General features: G+C 40.0%; 1 protein-coding gene across 12 annotated transcripts in view; it reads left to right on the top strand.

Annotated features, from left to right (window-relative positions):
- MAPK10 (mitogen-activated protein kinase 10) overlaps positions 1-6,787 on the top strand; it is a 336,526-nt gene extending 329,739 nt beyond the window's left edge. For 8 of the 12 annotated variants that reach the window (XM_009207125.4, XM_009207124.4, XM_009207131.4 and 5 more), the window contains one exon: positions 1,885-2,781. In XM_009207125.4, coding sequence (XP_009205389.1) covers positions 1,885-2,027 — 143 coding nt within the window. In that variant the 3' untranslated portion in view covers positions 2,028-2,781. Of the gene's footprint in view, positions 1-1,879 lie in introns of all 12 variants that reach the window. The other 4 variants (XM_009207129.3, XM_003898914.4, XM_009207132.3 and 1 more) reach the window with 3 other exon arrangements.
- Positions 6,788-21,598: the final 14,811 nt, after the last annotated feature.

The raw sequence follows: 21,598 nt of genomic DNA, 5'->3' as shown, positions 1-21,598 counted from the left end.
AATGACCACGAAGAATTATATGAAAAGTTTAACAGTTCTTACCATTTATTTGAAGATCGGTGCATATCATTATCTTTATTTCCTATATTTTTTTCACATTTCCCATAGAGTACATCAATATATTTACAGTCAACAAATACAATGTTAAAATACATGGACGATACAGGTGAGCTGTCTTAGTTCAGGTGTTTGTGTCCTCTCTAGATAACTGACACATTTTCGTCACACTTTTCTCACAGGCAAGAAATGCCTACTCCAGGAACAAAGGAGATTATGTTAACCCCTCCCCTACCTTCACGTAGTTTTATTTTGTCTGTCTGATTTATTAGGTCTATGTGATGACACTATTATAACTGACTTTGGATTTATTATTTTTCACCAGATAGATCTTGCACACTATATTCGCTCAAATCAGATATAATTTTAGTGAGAATTCCTCATCTCTTATTTGATTAGGGGATTATACTACAGATTTTTAATAGCGAGCTATTTCACAAAGCAAGTATGTTACCACTCACATTGCTTAGGTGTATAAACAATATGCAAGGAAAAAAAGTAAATGGATTGTTTCCAGGGCGCTCTGGTTTAATTATATTGCACAATGCCTTTGGTTCATCTTTCTTCTGTTGATCTCAAAGCTACTGGCAACTCAGCTCTCCTTTACTGAGTGATTGCCATGGGCAAGTTTCTTCTCAGAGTTTCAACCTTGTAGTCCCGCATAACACATAAATAGTTTTTTTCAAGTGAATATAAGTTAGTAATTCAGAGTTCTTATTTGGAGATTCCAAGTAAGCAAGCCTGCTGGAGAGTAAGCTCATAAGCAAAAGGTGCTAAGCCTTCTCCTATTTTTTTTTTTTTTTTTTGTAACTTTCATCAACAGTCCTACTTATGTCCTACTGGCTTTTCTATATGCATTTTAAGTTTGATGTCATTAATGATGACATAATAGTATTTACTTTATACACCTTCCTTTCTCTAGAGATGTGGTCCCTAAGTAATTCAGATTTCTGAACTTCACTTCAGCTCCTATTTCTTGGATAGGACACTTGCATGCGTTTGTTTTAAAAGCTCCCTGCGTTAAAAATAACCAGGCTCAGATGACTCTATTAAGGGGTTTTGTTTATTTGTTTCCTCCATAAGCCAGAGGTTTTCAATGCTTAACTGAATACAGTCTCTGAGGAGATTTTTTAAAATGCAAATGCCAGCTGAGTACAGTGGCTCACACCTGTAATCCTAGCTCTTTGGGAGGCCAAGGTGGGCAGATCACGAGGTCAAGAGATCGAGACCATTCTGGCCAACATGGTGAAACCCCGTGTCTACTAATAGTACAAAAATTAGCCGGGCATGGTGGCGTGTGCCTGTAGTCCTAGCTACTTGGGAGGCTGAAGCAGGAGGATCGCTTGAACCCAGGAGGTGGAGGTTGCAGTGAGCCAAGATCGCGCCACTGCATTCCAGCCTGGGCGACAGAGCGAGATTCCATCTCAAAAACAAAAAAAAACACAAAAAAAAAAGCAAATGCCTTGGCCTCACCCAAGGCCAATTATATTAAAATATATGCAGTGCAGTGGGAGCAGGGGAGGCAGTGTAACCAGATATTAGTGTTTTTTTTTATAGAAAGTGTTGCAGGTGATTTCAAATATAGAGTGAGGTTTGATAACTACTGCACTAGCCTGTGAATAACTTGTGACAAGGGACTTTTTATTGCTATGTCTTGATTGTCACCATTTAATATGCTCCCCTGTGTCAGCTGCTCTATAAAGGCTTACCAAGTGATTGATGGACTGGACATCCCCTATTGTATTTGCCCATCCCTGAATCCTGAATGGCACTGAGATGGGTCTGGTTCTAGATTGAGTCATGTTGGTCTTCATTTTCTTAGCACAGGTGCAGCAGTGAACAGCAGTGAGAGTCTCCCTCCATCCTCGTCTGTCAATGACATCTCCTCCATGTCCACCGACCAGACCCTGGCATCTGACACTGACAGCAGCCTGGAAGCTTCGGCAGGACCCCTGGGTTGTTGCAGGTGACTAGCCGCCTGCCTGCGAAACCCAGCGTTCTTCAGGAGATGATGTGATGGAACACACACACATACACAGACACTCATGCACACTCACAAATGCAGACACACAACATCAAGAAAGCAGCAAGGGAGGGAATCCAAGCCTAAAATTAAATCAATCTTTCAGCCTGCTTCTTCCCCAGAGTTCTGTATTGCAGCTGAGCTCAAATGTATATTTAACTTCTAGTTGCTCTTGCTTTGGTCTTCTTCCAATGATGCTTACTACAGAAAGCAAATCAGACACAATTAGAGAAGCCTTTTCCATAAAGTGTAATTTTAATGGCTGCAAAACCAGCAACCTGTAACTGCCCTTTTAAATGGCATGACAAGGTGTGCAGTGGCCCCATCCAGCATGTGTGTGTCTCTATCTTGCATCTACCTGCTCCTTGGCCTAGTCAGATGGATGTAGATACAGATCCGCATGTGTCTGTATTCATACAGCACTACTTACTTAGAGATGCTACTGTCAGTGTCCTCAGGGCTCTACCAAGACATCATGCACTGGGGTACCACATGGTCCATTTCATGTGATCTATTACTCTGACATAAACCCATCTGTAATATATTGCCAGTATATAAGCTGTTTAGTTTGTTAATTAATTAAACTGTATGTCTTATAAGAAAACATGTAAAGGGGGAATAATTGGGGGGAGCGAGATCTCTCAGACCCTTGAAGATGTAGCTTCCAAATTTGACTGGATTAAATGGCACCTGTATACCAATTTGTAGAAAGAACATATGTGATACTTATGTAAAGTGTGGGGGGAGTGGGTAGTAGTTTTCAGGCACGAAATGGTTTGGCCTTTAGGAGGCAGGTGTGAATAAAAGCTGAGAGACTTTTCTGTGACAGTGAAGAGTAGGAGAGACTGGAGAGTAGGGTGCGTTGTGGACTAAGACTAAAAGGAGGTTATTACCCAGATACTAAGAGACACTGGTGTCCCTATTTTAGAGATTTGGCCCTATTCCCATTTGTCATTTCTCAATTACTGGTCACAACAAGAGGCCACTGGAGAAAGTGGCAGGTGGTGAAGCAAGGTTATTGCGTGTGCTTTTGATGATAAGAATCTCTCTCTGGAACCGAGCAGAATTGCCTCCGTGTGAATTCCTTCAGAATGAAGCCTGCCTACACTACTTTCAGGTTGTGGATTGTGTGTTCCATGTGTGGGCTGCTTCCCTGGTTCATACTCTACCAAAGTTTTGTTTTGAGAAATAATATCACTTTCCTCTTCTGAAATTTAAAAAAAAAAAAAAATCAATAAGAATAAAACCCCCAAAGCACAGTGTGAGTCTCAGGTTAGCATTTTAAAACATCTCCAGAGACATTGTTATTCCTCAGGAGTTTCCCCGACTCTTTAATGTGGCTAATGTTTCATGTTTATTTATTTATTTTCATAAGTATGAGCAATCGAAGAAGGGCTGATCATCTGAGTTTTGTACTGCAGTAGATGTAAGAGCAATAACTCTGCCCATAAATTGACTGCTGCCAAATAGTTCTAGCAATATGAGTTTGTCTTAAAAGCCATGAAGCATTAATGTCAATGTTTAGCAAAATCTCCTGAATTTAGCTTAAATTAAATGAAAGTGCTTTCCTGAGCACTTAAGGAGGCACTGTGAAACATCTTGGTTATATACAAGGCAATACCAAGGTGATCTCAGCAATAATTGGTTCAGGCTTCCCTTCTTATTCACTTCGAAGTATCCATCACAGTCATTTGCACTCTGACCATGTTGGTGCTCACCAAAGTGGTGATATTTCACCTGAAGAAGTGAAAGACAGGAAGTGGATGGTTGATGAGTGTGAACTGACTGGTAAATAGAATACCCTCAAAACAGAGCAAACAAGAATGCCAGTGCTCTGAAAACTGCCTTAAATATAATAATAGGGAACTTTCTTTCTCTCTTCAAGCAATAGAGTCCACAGGGAACTGCACCCACCTGCACCATCGCCATGCCAGCGGTGCTGCCATTCTGAGATTGTTTCACACAGATTCAGTACATGCGATCATTTGCTCAAAATAAAGAGAAGAACATTCCTTTGTGCAGCTTGCCCCCTGGAATAAAAATGGCCCATTTTCTCTATTTTGCTACCATTTTTGGGTTAATACTGCAGAAAACCTGATTGTTAAAAATGCCTCCTCAGTCACATGAGCCCCTCTCTTTTCTTTCAGTCCTATTCTGTTTTTTTTTTCCCAAAAACAAACAAACAAACAAACAAAAAGACCAAAACACTTCTCCTCTCTGTATCTCTAATTCTTTACTCATTTTCTTTCTCTGTACTTTTCTCTTGATGTATCTGTGGCCTCCCCCCTCCTTTGCCTTATGCCACGTGGGATTAAGTGCAGAGAGCAGGAAGCTGCTTTAAAGAGAGTCTCAAGGGGAATTTCGTCAGCCCCAAGATGACATCACAACACAGAAGGAAGTCTCCAGCCAGCATCTTCAAAGTGCTTGACAGGCTATCTCTCGCATCTGCAGAAATGGTGAATTTCCCCCTCAGATTAAACCAGGCAAGAACTAGACAGGGCCCCTTCCCCGCTGTTAGTACCTTCCCAAAGCTCAGTTAGTCTTAGGTCTTCTGTGCATGGCTCTTGGGAGCTGATTAGCTTTAGCCAGATTTCCCTTATGGACAAGAGAAAAATGGAACAAATTCCTCGAATATAAGTATCATTTACAAATAGAGGTAAGGATTTGGCCCCCAGTATTTTTGCAAGATCAATTTTATTAGGTGATTAAATCAAGGTAGATGATGAAACAACAAAGAGAATCACCACTGTAAAAGCCCCCACGTCCTTTTCCCACTAGGTCTGCTTTCCTATAATATCTCTAGGAGGTGATGATATTATCACATTCACAGAATATAGTATGTTCTGCATTCACTTATCTGTCTTGTTAACACACACACCCCAAATATTTCTTAGTCACCTGTTATTTCCCAAGAACATCCCAACTTTTCAGGTAGGCAAGTGTCAAGTCACCTGGACAATATTCCTGAAAAAAGTGAAGGTCCTACCCGGGGTTGGGGTTTATTTTGGAACATGAAGTTGGCACTCTGAGGAGCCTAACCTTCCGTCACTTCTTTAGGGCAGTTGACTGGCAGTGATTGTTAATAAAATCTTTTGCAGTGTTTTGTAGGAAGGATGGCTGTGTATTCATGCGCAGGGAGAATTAAGCTGCTGCAAGAGTTTGGCAAAACCACCACCACTTTACTATTAATATGTCTTTACTATTTTTATATGTGTTTTATGGGTCAGCGTGTTCAATTTTAAATAGGAATACTCTAGCCTTACACCGGAATTTCTTCTTGTGGAATAAAAACTGATAATAATCTTTCATCTTCAAGAATCTGATGACTGGGTTTTGTAGGAATGTACCCCACAGTTGGGCCAGAGACTGGCCAATTCCCACCAACTGGAGTAAGCTATTTAATTCAGGGCCAAGAAGCTCGATAGTTTTTTCAATCTGTTATCAGAAAAATATTAGGTAAAGACACTGATAGTAGCTGACTGGTAAAACCAAAAGTTGGCCTTAGCAAATGGAACTAGTAAAAAATAGATAAAAATACATAAAACCTTTTATGTCCTGTCAAGGAAAAAAATAAGAAAACCTGATTTTTTTTTTAAATTTTCAATATTCATTGCAAAACGTAAATTATACAAAATCTATTTCGATTTGAATCTCTTAACATATGAACAGCCACATCTTAAGTGCATTATGCTCTGTAAGGTGTGTTATTAGCCAGCTTTGCTGAAAAATATATCTTCTACAGCTCAGAAAGAGGAGTAAAACTGCTTTAGAAATTTTTGATCCCAGCCACTTTGCACCCAAACAAGAACCTGACCTCCCACTCACAATCCCCCACACACATTTTAATTATAAGAGTTCAACGTTTTCCATAGATATCATTAAACCAAGCAAGGAAACTCCTGTCTGTAAAAACAACAAAAAAGTTACAATGTAAATAGTTATTTTAGCTATTTTCTTTGTGATTAGAGGATAAGATTTTGTTATTTCTTTTGGCACTGAGTCCTTTAACTATCTGAAAATGGTTCACTTTGACCTGTTTCTTTGGTCAGCCAAACTGAAGTGAGGGGCCTCTGTTTATATATAGAATCTTGTATATGTAACTTTATTTATGTGGGACCAATGGCCAGTATATTCTAATGGACACAAATCTCCCAATCTTTATCTAGGAGTATCTGTTCACCTTGCCATGTCCATCTTGCAATGAGACCTAACTTGCACCTGCCTGTTTTTCTGCATGATTGGACTCCAAAGACTATTACCAATGATGAGAATTGTCCTGTGTCAGTGTTTATAAAATGGACTTGAAGCACACACACATGCATACCCACATTCACATGCACCCTTACAATTCTAGATCAACCCTGGAAGGCAAAACCATGTACGTTCAGTTTCTTTGCAAGGTCTGAGCGGTGAGGACTAAATTCAGTCAGCCTAATGGGTAAAATGCAACCTCAGTGATGCTTAATAAGGATTTAAAATCATTCAAGTCATTTCTGTGTTCTTTCTCACACCCTTTCCTTTCTATTTTCTCTTCCTTTATTTTCAAAATGTCTGTGGAACAAGAGGATGAATTGGGGGAGAACTTTTGCTTCTTTTGGCTCTTTTTAGGTAATATGGAGTCTATCTATTGTGATTTCTGTTTCTTATGGATTATTAAAATCAGAGAAAACCTACTTCTCTCAACATAAAACCAAATCCAAACCCCGACATTGTTGGAGTTTCCTGTTGACAATGGTTGTGATGCTGCTCGTTGTCTTGAGTTGCATGTACCGACAGTAGCTCTGAAGGGTCTCATGTTTTCATTTGGGCAACTGGTAAAAGAAACTTGTAGTGTGGTCTGATTGTGCCAGGGAATAAATAAGAAATAAGGAATGACCTACTTACTCACCTTGGGTCAAGAGTGTGTGATATGAATGTGACCATGTAGAAATCTGCGTTTTCATTTGACACTGGTTTCTTCTAAAAATGACCTTCATTTCTGTCTGCAGATACTAGTTGGATATCCGCAATTCAGTAATTTCTTTTTAAGGTATAAAATCAATGAAGAAAAAAAAGATCACCTTTGGGGGGCATTAGGTAAGTAGAGCAGGGTTAAATTTCCTAGATTAATTATCAGATTCCTATTCATTTTAACTATTTTCCAAGAGAAAAGGCAAAAGCCTTTGTTTATCTACATGATATCCAACTTTACTATCTCAAACTCCCTGGAGAATTAAAAATATATATTATTTTGTGGTTGGATGAAGAGGTCACTGCACTTGCATTAGTTTGCTTTGCAGTGTCTGAACAATGTTGAAGAGTGGCCCTTCTATTCTGTAAATAATATTTTATTTGACCAATTAACTATTAGAAAGCCTGGAAGATAAACATACACATTATTTTGAGTTATCACATTTATCCTTTTACCTAGATCCTGTTGGAAGAGAGAAAGCAACAGCCTTTTGTTATCTCTGCAACAGCATCTATCCCAGTTTAAATCACAAATCCTTACTCTCTTTTAAAGAAGTCCAGCATAGGTACCTAAAAGTACCCACAGTAATAAGAAGGGAAATTGCATTCCACAAGATTATTGCTCATAAAGAGTCAGAAGGAGTTATTGGTGCATTCCTGATACCATAAATGGTTACTGAACATTCGGTATTTTTGACCAAGTTCACAGTAAGAAGAAAAAAGGGTCTTGGACTCGCTTTTCTTGAAGATTTCTTATGGAGCAACCAACCTAGAAGGATGAATCTGCTTGCCAATAACAACACTGGGTCACAGCCAAGGCAGAGGTTTTTGACATTGCCAATTCATCACGGTGATGTTTCGTATTTGTAACATATCTTTTCTCCACGGATGTTGAAAGGCATACTTGGATGACATATGCTAATAGTGAAACACACTGAAAGTCCCACCATCACAGATCACTTTATGTTGGGAACCACTCTATGTGGCAAGTCATCTGCCCCAGTTCCAGACTAAATTTCAACTGCTCAACCATTTAGATCATTGTAGTCTGTTTAAGGCACTAAAAATGTGCTGTAGAAATTTATATTTCTCAGACACATGAAATGTGATGACACATCCATCAACAAGTCAAACACTCCTTTGAAATTTTCTACCTTATGTCAAATATTTCTTTCTTTTAAAGGCATTCCTATCCTGGTATAAAACCCAACATAAAATAATTTTAGGGAATTTAAGGAATTCAAATTTCACTCCATGAGTACGTGGCTTTATTTCTTCACTGAACTTCTAGTAATGTTCTTCACCTGATCTTGTCTGCAGTGTTGAGACAAGAGTCCAGATCATTTGCAACTCAAAAGCAGGTACAAAATGTTATCCATCTTAAAAACCCCTCACATATTCCCTAGAAGAGTGTCCCACTCATAATTTGCCTTCCATTAACACTTGTGAACACATCCTGGTGAAAATATTGTCTATGAACAATTATACCAAAAAATCAATTTTTATAATGCAAATAATATTTTACATGCACCAAGAGGATTCATAATATTAAAGTATTTCTTTTATAAAAGGAAGGTTTTCAGAAAGCGATGGCCTATTCCTTCAATGTTAATATATTGCAAATTTGGATTTGGTGTAAATCAAGCCCTAAGAATACTGCTCTGAATTTCTAGCTTAATTTCTGAGCGACATTCTAAAGCAGTTCATTAATTTATTTCAAAAACATTTCTTGGACACTTCGGTGTAGGAGATATATATTGCATGGTCCTTAACCTAAAAAATTCAGAGTTAATAAATCTTTGTTTAAAAAAACTAAAGCAAATATTTTTATTTCCTTTATTTACTATCTTTTTACATATGTATTTAAATTAGTGGTGTGACTTGCATGAGTCCATTTTTATTATTTGCTTAAAGCAATGAAACAAGGAGTCTGCCTCTTTCAATGGTCTCATTTTGTCTAATTATATCAGTATACTTCATGAATCAGCATAAGAGGATTTTGAATATTTTCCATTACATTATAAGAGATGAAACTACTTTTAAAAATTATTTAAAATTTAAAATTTATTTTTAAAATGCATGGATGTTCTTTTCTGCATTGCAGAAAATTTGCTTTGATATATGGTTCCTTTGAGAGCTATTGGACCTGGATGCTGACTGAGTGTGGGGCTTGTACTTTCAGCCTCACAGTCTCCAAATTAGCAAATGGTATCACAATGGGTGCTGAAGCTTCTTATATGAAGCCAAATCTTTGGAGTCTGTTCAGTCTCTGGGTGACTGTTGGAACCCTAAAATAACTTAAAGCAGAATTTGGTCATATATTGTTTTTTTCTAACTGAGGACATCCCTGAACATCTGAACCAGAAATTTGACATAGAGCTGTAAATATTCACTCATTCATTCATGCAACAAATATTTATTTATCAAGCACATCAATCATCCAAGGACTGTTCTAGGTACACATAGCTGTGAGGAAGTCAGCAAATCTGCCTTCACTTGGTCTGCATTCTAGTGGAGAAGTCAGAGGTAAGTACGAAGACCACAAAGCAACTTAAATAAGGTGTGAAAGGGATGCTATTTTAGACAGAGTGGTCAAGGCAAGTCTCTCAGAAGAGGTGATAAGTGCTCAGAGACCTGATTAAAGTGAGACAGTGAGTTATTGACATGGAGAAGGGCGTTTCAGACTCTGAAGAGAAAGCAAGGGCAGGCTCTGGAAGCAGAGCTTGCTTATATACATGAGGAGGGGCAAAGAGTCTTGCGGATAAAGCAGAATGAACAAGAGAAAGTGGGATTGTAAATGAAATTGGAGAGAGAAGCAGGGGTCAGATCATGGCAAGATCTTGAGATTTTATTCTAAATATGGGAAATGGTGGTTAGATCTGAGAAAGGAAATGATATAAGCTAAATTTTCTTTTTAAAAGGATTCCTTTGGCTACTGAGTAAAGAGGAATCTCAGGAAGAAAGATTAGAATGAGAACAAAAAATCCATTGTAGGATAAAACATTAATCCAGGAAGACATGATAGGGCTTAGACTAGGAAACGGAGATGCTGAGAAGGATTTGAATTCTGGACCTATTGTGAAGGCAGAGCTGACATGATTTGCTGATAGATTGATATTGTGATATGAAAGAAAGAGATCAGAAATGACTCTAGATTTTTTTTACCTAAACCATGAAGTAAATGATAGTACAGTTGACAGAGATGGTGAACCATGGGTTAGAAGAACACCGGGGAGAAAATCATGTTTGTTTTTGGAACGTCAGTTGGAGATGTTTATTAGATGTCCCAGTGGAGGCCGGGCACGGTGGCTCACGCCTGTAATCCCAGCACTTTGGGAGGCCCAGGCAGGCGGATCATGGGGTCAGGAGATCGAGACTATCCTGGTTAACATGGTGAAACCCCGTCTTTACTAAAAATACAAAAAATTAGCCAGGCGTGGTGGTGGGCACCTGTAGTCCCAGTTACTCGGAGGCTGAGGCAGAAGAATCGTTTGAATCCAAGAGGCAGGGGTTGCAGTGAACCGATATTGAGCCACTGCACTCCAGCCTCGGTGACAGAGTGAGACTCTGTCTCAAAACAAAACAAAACAACACTGCAACAACAACAACAAAAATCCAAGTGGAGTAGCAGGAGCATCTTATAAGCTGGAGTTAAAGGAAGAGGTTGAGCTGAAACAGAAATCTGAGAAAAATCAGCTTATAAATAGTATTAAAAGCCATGAGTCTGTAGGAGCCCACCGAAAGACAGCACAGTTAAGGAAGAGAAAACCAAAGATAGAAATGCCTCTCACTCCAACGTACAGACATCAGAAAACAGGAGGGTATTCCAGAATGTTCAGTGAGGTAGAGGGAAAACCAGGAGTGTGCTGTCCTGGAAACCAAGTAAAGAAGGTGTTTCAAAAGTGAGGGAATGGGCAGGAGAGGAGTGTTACTGAGAAACTGAGTAAAATGGGAACTGAAGATTCACAGTTGGACTAAATCTGTTTGAAGGTCATTGATGACCCCAATGAGAGCAGTTTCTATGCAGTATTGAGCAAGAAAAGAGTAACTCGAGTGAGTTCAAGAGAACATGTGAAGTGAAGAAGTAGAAATGGATACAGAAAATTCAGAATATTTTTTTACAAAGTGCAGCAGAAGAATGATGTAAAAGTTGGAGATAAATGTGAGATTGAGATAATTTTTTAAAAGCTAATATAGCATGGGTAATAGTGTTGGTGGGGCCAAGACAGAAATAGCAAAACTGATAATGCAAAAGAGAAAGGGGTATTTATTTGATAGAGTAACATGCTTGTGAAGGCTGGAGGGATGGGCTCCAGTACATGGGCAGAGGCACTGGTCCTGCACAGTAATTGTAGCAGGACGTGAGGTGGTGTGCACAGAGGCAGGTATTTTGGGAGTATGGTGATGTGATGGGCATAAGTACATACTCTTCTGGTTTTTTTTGTCTCAGTAAAGATAGAAGTAAAGTTGTCAGTTGAGAATGAAGAGAAGAGTTTATGGAAGTTTGAGAAGTGTGAAATTGACCTTGGAAACTGTGAAAATAAGTTACTGGACAGTAATGAAAACCATGTGAGCCATAGTTATATAAATACAAGGAACAAGTTATATATATACAAGTTATATAAATACAAAGGAACACAGGTCAACTAAACATGACTTTTGTCCTACAGTCATGTTTAGTTTTTTTAGGCACAGGTTAAGAGTAAGAAAAGACTAGTTTTAGTTTTATAGAGTCCCATTTTGTTTATTTTTAATTCTCAAATGAGTAGCACAGTGCTGGGTGAGTAGATAATGGGATTTGGGCATGGGGGCAAGAGAATAATCATGAGAAAGAACCACAGAAGCTAAGCCGGTCAAGGAGGAGAGTAATGAAATGGGGGATGACAGTCAGTGAAAACTTACCAAGTTGGAGTGATGGTGCTAAGTAAGGGTAGTGACTAGAGAGAGAAGAAGAGATGACCACAGCGTGGCATGCTTGAAATGGAACTGTTGGCGATGCCCGCAATTAGTCATGACACAGTACGTGGTATAACCATGAGTGTGGTGGCTGATGTTCAGGCAGTGGCAGAACAAGATTTTCAAAAGTCATCAAGGAGCTGAATGGCCAAGATGGTGAATGGAGTATGAGTGGGGAGGGTGAATGGGTTAGGTGCTAGAATATTCAGTCAATGATAAGGAGACATGTGCTTATAAGAAGGTCATTAGAGAGGAAGAAGGATCAAAGGTCTGAAAGTAGCTGCAAATAGCAAATCAAGGTCTGTTTCCTCTTCAGGCCAATAATATGCAGGTTGCAGGAGAGGAAAACAGCTGGGCTTGAGAGAGAGGTCTGCAGGGAAAGTGGCGTCTTCAGGAGGCAACCATTATTGAGGGAAGAGGACATAGGTGATGGCAGCTGTAAGATCTAGAGGGGATAATGGAAAAGTCTTAGGCAGGGGGAACGCATTGGAGATAGAAGCAAATGAGAGAATACACTGGGCAGTATGGGGATAAGCAAATAGATGAAGGAAAAATGGCATGGGAACTTGGACTATTTTGGCAACAGGTAACCAGCGATGAGAGCAAGATGGCATGACCCTGGGGATCACTTCAGCGTGGTGCATAATTAATCTAGTGAATCATGAGGGGGCAGGGAACAGGGAATGGGAGTGTGGAGAAGAGAGCGCTGGGATGGACGTCCTCTATTCACAAGAACGGGTGGGATGATCAGGGCCTCCCACAGAGGTAAGAGACAGTTTTGCTCAAAGAAAATGATGCCAGTTTGGTTTGCCCCTTAACAATTCAGTGTTCTCCTATTGCCCTTACTTTCTACTTAAGAAAAGGCTGCCTCACTGTGGCTTATCCCTCAAGAGGCCATACAGACAGCAGCTATACAGAAGTTCATAAATAAAGAGTATCATAGGGCGGAGCAAGATGGCCGAATAGGAACAGCTCCAGTCTCCAACTCCCAGCGCCAGCGACACAGAAGACCGGTGATTTCTGCATTTTCAACTGAGGTACTGGGTTCATCTCACTGGGGAGTGCCGGACGATCGGTGCTGGTCAGCTGCTGCAGCCCGACCAGCGAGAGCTGAAGCAGGGCGAGGCATCGCCTCACCTGGGAAGCGCAAGGGGGAAGGGAATCCCTTTTCCTAGCCAGGGGAACTGAGACACACAACACCTGGAAAATCGGGTAACTCCCACCCCAATATTGCGCTTTAAGCAAACAGGCACACCAGGAGATCATATCCCACACCTGGCCGGGAGGGTCCCACGCCCACGGAGCCTCCCTCATTGCTAGCACAGCAGTCTGTGATCTACCGGCAAGGCAGCAGCGAGGCTGGGGGAGGGGCGCCCGCCATTGCTGAGGCTTAAGTAGGTAAACAAAGCTGCTGGGAAGCTCCAACTGGGTGGAGCTCACAGCAGCTCAAGGAAACCTGCCTGTCTCTGTAGACTCCACCTCTGGGGACAGGGCACAGCTACACAACAACAACAACAACAACAACAAAGCAGCAGAAAACTCTGCAGACGCAAACGACTCTGTCTGACAGCTTTGAAGAGAGCAGTGGATCTCCCAACACGGAGGCTGAGATCTGAGAACGGACAGACTGCCTGCTCAAGTGGGTCCCTGACCCCTGAGTAGCCTAACTGGGAGACATCCCCCACTAGGGGCAGTCTGACACCCCACACCTCACAGGGTGGAGTATACCCCTGAGAGGAAGCTTCCAAAGCAAGAATCAGACAGGTACACTCGCTGTTCAGAAATATTCTATCTTCTGCAGCCTCTGCTGCTGATACCCAGGCAAACAGGGTCTGGAGTGGACCTCAAGCAATCTCCAACAGACCTACAGCTGAGGGTCCTGACTGTTAGAAGGAAAACTATCAAACAGGAAGGACACCTACACCAAAACCCCATCAGTACATCACCATCATCAAAGACCAGAGGCAGATAAAACCACAAAGATGGGGAAAAAGCAGGGCAGAAAAGCTGGAAATTCAAAAAATAAGAGCACATCTCCCCCGGCAAAGGAGCGCAGCTCATCGCCAGCAACGGATCAAAGCTGGACGGAGAATGACTTTGACGAGATGAGAGAAGAAGGCTTCAGTCCATCAAATTTCTCAGAGCTAAAGGAGGAATTACGTACCCAGCGCAAAGAAACTAAAAATCTTGAAAAAAAAGTGGAAGAATTGACGGCTAGACTAATTAATGCAGAGAAGGTCATAAACGAAATGAAAGAGATGAAAAGCATGACACGAGAAATATGTGACAAATGCACAAGCTTCAGTAACCGACTCGATCAACTGGAAGAAAGAGTATCAGCGATTGAGGATCAAATGAATGAAATGAAGCGAGAAGAGAAACCAAAAGAAAAAAGAAGAAAAAGAAATGAACAAAGCCTGCAAGAAGTATGGGATTATGTAAAAAGACCAAATCTCCGTCTGATTGGGGTGCCTGAAAGTGAGGGGGAAAATGGAACCAAGTTGGAAAACACTCTTCAGGATATCATCCAGGAGAACTTCCCCAACCTAGTAGGGCAGGCCAACATTCAAATCCAGGAAATACAGAGAACGCCACAAAGATACTCCTCGAGAAGAGCAACTCCAAGACACATAATTGCCAGATTCACCAAAGTTGAAATGAAGGAAAAAATCTTAAGGGCAGCCAGAGAGAAAGGTCGGGTTACCCACAAAGGGAAGCCCATCAGACTCACAGCAGATCTCTCGGCAGAAACTCTCCAAGCCAGAAGAGAGTGGGGGCCAATATTCAACATTCTTAAAGAAAAGAATTTTAAACCCAGAATTTCATATCCAGCCAAACTAAGTTTCATAAGTGAAGGAGAAATAAAATCCTTTACAGATAAGCAAATGCTTAGAGATTTTGTCACCACTAGGCCTGCCTTACAAGAGACCCTGAAGGAAGTACTAAACATGGAAAGGAACAACCGGTACCAGCCATCTCAAAAACATGCCAAAATGTAAAGACCATCGAGGCTAGGAAGAAACTATATCAACTAATGAGCAAAATAACCAGTTAATATCATAATGGCAGGATCAAGTTCACACATAACAATCTTAACCTTAAATGTAAATGGACTAAATGCTCCAATTAAGAGACACAGACTGGCAAACTGGATAAAGAGTCAAGACCCATCAGTCTGCTGTATTCAGGAGACCCATCTCACACGCAGAGACATACATAGGCTCAAAATAAAGGGATGGAGGAAGATTTACCAAGCAAATGGAGAACAAAAAAAAGCAGGGGTTGCAATCCTAGTCTCTGATAAAACAGACTTTAAACTATCAAAGATCAAAAGAGACAAAGAAGGCCATTACATAATGGTCAAGGGATCAATTCAACAGGAAGAGCTAACTATCCTAAATATATATGCACCCAATACAGGAGCACCCAGATTCATAAAGCAAGTCCTTAGAGACTTACAAAGAGACTTAGACTCCCATACAATAATAATGGGAGACTTCAACACTCCACTGTCAACATTAGACAGATCAACGAGACAGAAAGTTAACAAGGATGTCCAGGAATTGAACTCATCTCTGCAGCAAGCAGACCTAATAGACATCTATAGAACTCTCCACCCCAAATCAACAGAATATACATTCTTCTCAGCACCACATCGTACTTACTCCAAAATTGACCATATAATTGGAAGTAAAGCACTCCTCAGCAAATGTACAAGAACAGAAATTATAACAAACTGTCTCTCAGACCACAGTGCAATCAAACTAGAACTCAGGACTAAGAAACTCAATCAAAACCGCTCAACTACATGGAAACTGAACAACCTGCTCCTAAATGACTACTGGGTACATAACGAAATGAAGGCAGAAATAAAGATGTTCTTTGAAACCAATGAGAACAAAGATACAACATACCAGAATCTCTGGGACACATTTAAAGCAGTGTGTAGAGGGAAATTTATAGCACTAAATGCCCACAAGAGAAAGCAGGAAAGATCAAAAATTGACACTCTAACATCGCAATTAAAAGAACTAGAGAAGCAAGAGCAAACACATTCCAAAGCTAGCAGAAGGCTAGAAATAACTAAGATCAGAGCAGAACTGAAGGAGATAGAGACACAAAAAACCCTCCAAAAAATCAATGAATCCAGGAGTTGGTTTTTTGAAAAGATCAACAAAATTGACAGACCACTAGCAAGACTAATAAAGAAGAAAAGAGAGAAGAATCAAATCGACGCAATTAAAAATGATAAAGGGGATATCACCACCGACCCCACAGAAATACAAACTACCATCAGAGAATACTATAAACACCTCTACGCAAATAAACTGGAAAACCTAGAAGAAATGGATAATTTCCTGGACACTTACACTCTTCCAAGACTAAACCAGGAGGAAGTTGAATCCCTGAATAGACCAATAGTAGGCTCTGAAATTGAGGCAATAATTAATAGCCTACCAACCAAAAAAAGTCCAGGACCAGATGGATTCACAGCTGAATTCTACCAGAGGTATAAGGAGGAGTTGGTACCATTCCTTCTGAAACTATTCCAATCAATAGAAAAAGAGGGAATCCTCCCTAACTCATTTTATGAGGCCAACATCATCCTGATACCAAAGCCTGGCAGAGACACAACAAAAAAAGAGAATTTTAGACCAATATCCCTGATGAACATCGATGCAAAAATCCTCAATAAAATACTGGCAAACCGGATTCAACAACACATCAAAAAGCTTATCCACCATGATCAAGTGGGCTTCATCCCTGGGATGCAAGGCTGGTTCAACATTCGCAAATCAATAAACATAATCCAGCATATAAACAGAACCAAAGACAAGAACCACATGATTATCTCAATAGATGCAGAAAAGGCTTTTGACAAAATTCAACAGCCCTTCATGCTAAAAACGCTCAATAAATTCGGTATTGATGGAACGTACCTCAAAATAATAAGAGCTATTTATGACAAACCCACAGCCAATATCATACTGAATGGGCAAAAACTGGAAAAATTCCCTTTGAAAACTGGCACAAGACAGGGATGCCCTCTCTCACCACTCCTATTCAACATAGTGTTGGAAGTTCTGGCTAGGGCAATCAGGCAAGAGAAAGAAATAAAGGGTATTCAGTTAGGAAAAGAAGAAGTCAAATTGTCCCTGTTTGCAGATGACATGATTGTGTATTTAGAAAATCCCATCATCTCTGCCCAGAATCTCCTTAAGCTGATAAGCAACTTCAGCAAAGTCTTAGGATACAAAATCAATGAGCAAAAATCACAAGCATTCTTATACACCGGTAACAGAGAGCCAAATCATGAATGAACTTCCATTCACAATTGCTTCAAAGAGAATAAAATACCTAGGAATCCAACTTACAAGGTATGTAAAGGACCTCTTCAAGGAGAACTACAAACCACTGCTCAGTGAAATAAAAGAGGACACAAACAAATGGAAGAACATACCATGCTCATGGATAGGAAGAATCAATATCGTGAAAATGGCCATACTGCCCAAGGTCATTTATAGATTCAATGCCATCCCCATCAAGCTACCAATGAGTTTCTTCACAGAATTGGAAAAAACTGCTTTAAAGTTCATATGGAACCAAAAAAGAGCCTGCATCTCCAAGACAATCCTAAGTCAAAAGAACAAAGCTGGAGGCATCACGCTACCTGACTTCAAACTATACTACAAGGCTACAGTAACCAAAACAGCATGGTACTGGTACCAAAACAGAGATATAGACCAATGGAACAGAACAGAGTCCTCAGAAATAATACCACACATCTACAGCCATCTGATCTTTGACAAACCTGAGAGAAACAAGAAATGGGGAAAGGATTCCCTATTTAATAAATGGTGCTGGGAAAATTGGCTAGCCATAAGTAGAAAGCTGAAACTGGATCCTTTCCTTACTCCTTATACGAAAATTAATTCAAGATGGATTAGAGACTTAAATGTTAGACCTAATACCATAAAAACCCTAGAAGAAAACCTAGGTAATACCATTCAGGACATAGGCATGGGCAAAGACTTCATGTCTAAAACACCAAAAGCAACGGCAGCAAAAGCTAAAATTGACAAATGGGATCTAATTAAACTAAAGAGCTTCTGCACAGCAAAAGAAACTACCATCAGAGTGAACAGGCAACCTACAGAATGGGAGAAAATTTTTGCAATCTACTCATCTGACAAAGGGCTAATATCCAGAACCTACAAAGAACTCCAACAAATTTACAAGAAAAAAACAAACAACCCCATCAAAAAGTGGGCAAAGGATATGAACAGACATTTCTCAAAAGAGGACATTCATACAGCCAACAGACATATGAAAAAATGCTCATCATCACTGGCCATCAGAGAAATGCAAATCAAAACCACAATGAGATACCATCTCACACCAGTTAGAATGGCGATCATTCAAAAGTCAGGAAACAACAGGTGCTGGAGAGGATGTGGAGAAATAGGAACACTTTTACACTGTTGGTGGGATTGTAAACTAGTTCAACCATTATGGAAAACAGTATGGCGATTCCTCAAGGATCTAGAACTAGATGTACCATATGACCCAGCCATCCCATTACTGGGGATATACCCAAAGGATTATAAATTATGCTGCTATAAAGACACATGCACACGTATGTTTATTGCAGCACTATTCACAATAGCAAAGACTTGGAATCAACCCAAATGTCCATCAGTGACAGATTGGATTAAGAAAATGTGGCACATATACACCATGGAATACTATGCAGCCATAAAAAAGGATGAGTTTGCGTCCTTTGTAGGGACATGGATGCAGCTGGAAACCATCATTCTTAGCAAACTATCACAAGAACAGAAAACCAAACACCGCATGTTCTCACTCATAGGTGGGAACTGAACAACGAGATCACTTGGACTCAGGAAGCGGAACATCACACACTGGGGCCTATCACATCACACACTGGGAGGGATTGCATTGGGAGTTATACCTGATGTAAATGACGAGTTGATGGGTGCAGCAGACTAACATGGCACAAGTATACATATGTAACAAACCTGCATGTTATGCACATGTACCCTACAACTTAAAGTATAATAATAATAAATAAATTAAAAAAAAAAAGAGTATCATTCAGCCCTGGACCTGAGCCACAAATGGTGCTTTAAAAACCACACTTTTCATCAGCTAAACTTTTTACTCAAAGATCTACAGTAGTTTCAGTAGATTTTAGCTGCCTGGGGAACTGTTAGTTCTCCAAGTCACTTCAGAGCAAGAGGCCCTTAAGCTGGGCAGTTCTAACTTGCAACTCATTCCCCACTTGTGCAGTTAAGAAGACTACTAAGAGAATAATGAAACAGACCTTTGGGAGCCACAGTTCCAGCACTCCTTTCCTGTAGTTTGTGAGTTCAAACAAGGCAAAATGTTTCCAGCTCTGGATGCTTTCTTTGAATAAGAGAGTAGAAGCCACGTGGGTACTAAGTGTTTTCAGGTCTCATGGTGTGCTGCTAAAGTGTTATGCACAATGCCATCTTGATGGCATGAACTGGGTAGGTCATGCTTATTTTATTGAAAATACTCCCTAGGGTCTGCCGTGAAGGCATATTTGCCATGCTGTTCCATAGGCTAGGAAGGCCCCTTACCGAAACTGCAGCTCTGTCTCATGACTTCCTACTCGTCTTTCAGGACTCACACCAAAGTCATGGCTCTGCAGTGCTCTCCTCAGCTTCACCTTTATGGTCTCTTTAGTTTCTTCTATAGCACATCATATAACGTGACAATAACTAAATTTATGTACCCAGGAGGACCTAGTCCATAGCGCTCAGTTTAGTCATCATAGCCCTTAGAAACATTCATTGTATTTTATCCGACACCTTTAACACCCAACATCATCTTCAGTGTAAACATGCATAGAGTTGATGAAGGACAGTTATTCGTAGTTGTTTAGACATGATTTTCAGATCATGGATGTAATTGTACCATCTCAGAAAGAAAGAGTGGTTTGGGTTACTTTCCTTGCCATCAATCCCTGGTAGATTATCTGGGAACAGATGAACTTAAGAGTCTCTGAGACCAAGATATAATTATATCCTGTGCTGGTGACCATGATACTTTTACTGCTGGTCAAATCCCTGAGGCCAGAGCCTTGCTATGTTCCTTAGAAGCTGAAACACTCTTTCAATAGAAATAATTTGAGGGCTGATAGTTTCTATTTAGTGAGCATTTACCATGTCCCAGGCACTCTGCTAATCCCTTCATCTACTGTACTACATTCCTCATAAAAATATGATAAGGGAGGAACTATTAACCCTACTTCCAGAAAATAAAAAACAAATTTAGGCTTATATATATTACATAACTTAAGTTCATAAAGCTATGAGGTGGCAGAGTGGGGTTTGAACCCTGGTCTTAGATTCCAAAACTCATGCATGTGGTACTCTAATCAGAGTGCAGCTCTGCAGTGCAAGGAACACTGGGGTTTGTGGAAAGCATCCCATTCTTTAATGCTCTCCTGAATCCTCAAGGTGTTGTAATTATATCAATAATATAAACTACCCAGCCTGGGAATGATTTTTTGAAGGACATCCCAGCTTGAGAATCAATGGGAATAATTACTTAAACTCTACTTGGAGTTTTTAGTCATTTCATAATGTTACATATAAAATCATGTTTCAGTGGAACTGACATCATAGGTAATTCTGTCTTAAATGTTCTCCAAAGGATACCCAGACATCTAGTTTGAATAGCGATGCTAACACAGTAGGCTCCACATCTGCAAGCAAATCCTTTATCCTGAGTTTATAACTTAAGATTCATTTTAATTACCTAAATAGTTTTTAAGAGGCATATACAGGCTGCAGCAAATGAAATCTTGATATTACCTAACTACTTTGTATCTTTATTGATTTCCAATTTATTCTTATGTTAATTACAATTAATATTGTCTAGGTTTTTTGTTTAACTAATGGAAATCCAGATGAACATGCTGCTCGTGGTATCCATTGATTAGTGCCATCATCACTGAAATTGACAATTAAAATTGACAATATCATCCCTCAAATATTACAGGCCACATAACATACGTGTGTGTTTGTGTGCATTGCATTCCCAAAAATTACTGCAAACTCACTGTGCTGGCAGTCTCTTTGGCATAAGGCATGAAGGGATTTAAGAGCAAGAAGATACAATCCTGGCCTCTTACGAAGCTCCATTTATCAATGGAGTTATCAATGGAGTTATCAATGGAGCAAAGTGACAGGCACTGGGATAAGCACATTACATACCACCATTAACCATGGCAACATCCCTACTTTGTTGGCGTTATTATCTCCAGCTTGTAGATGAGATCAGACAAGTCAAGTTACATGGTATTGCCACGTATCTTGCATAAGGCATGTTGAGAGGCAGATCTAGGTTTGAATGGCTCTCAATTTTCTGCTATTTCCACTTCACCACTCACCCTCCTAAATTGTTTATTATTTGGTGAAGAAAATAATCCAATGTGGGAAAGACAGAAAGATATATATGCAAATTGGGGCACAAAAAGCAACTAACACTGCTTTGAGATTCTGGGAAGCTTCATGAGGAAACTGACATTGATTTGGCTCTTAAAGGATGTTTGGAGTGTGC

This window comes from Papio anubis, chromosome 3, assembly GCF_008728515.1.
Source record: "Papio anubis isolate 15944 chromosome 3, Panubis1.0, whole genome shotgun sequence".
Classification (NCBI taxonomy): domain Eukaryota; kingdom Metazoa; phylum Chordata; class Mammalia; order Primates; family Cercopithecidae; genus Papio; species Papio anubis.
The sequence above is the reverse complement of the archived record's forward strand: the minus strand, read 5'-3'. Positions and strand labels throughout refer to the sequence as shown.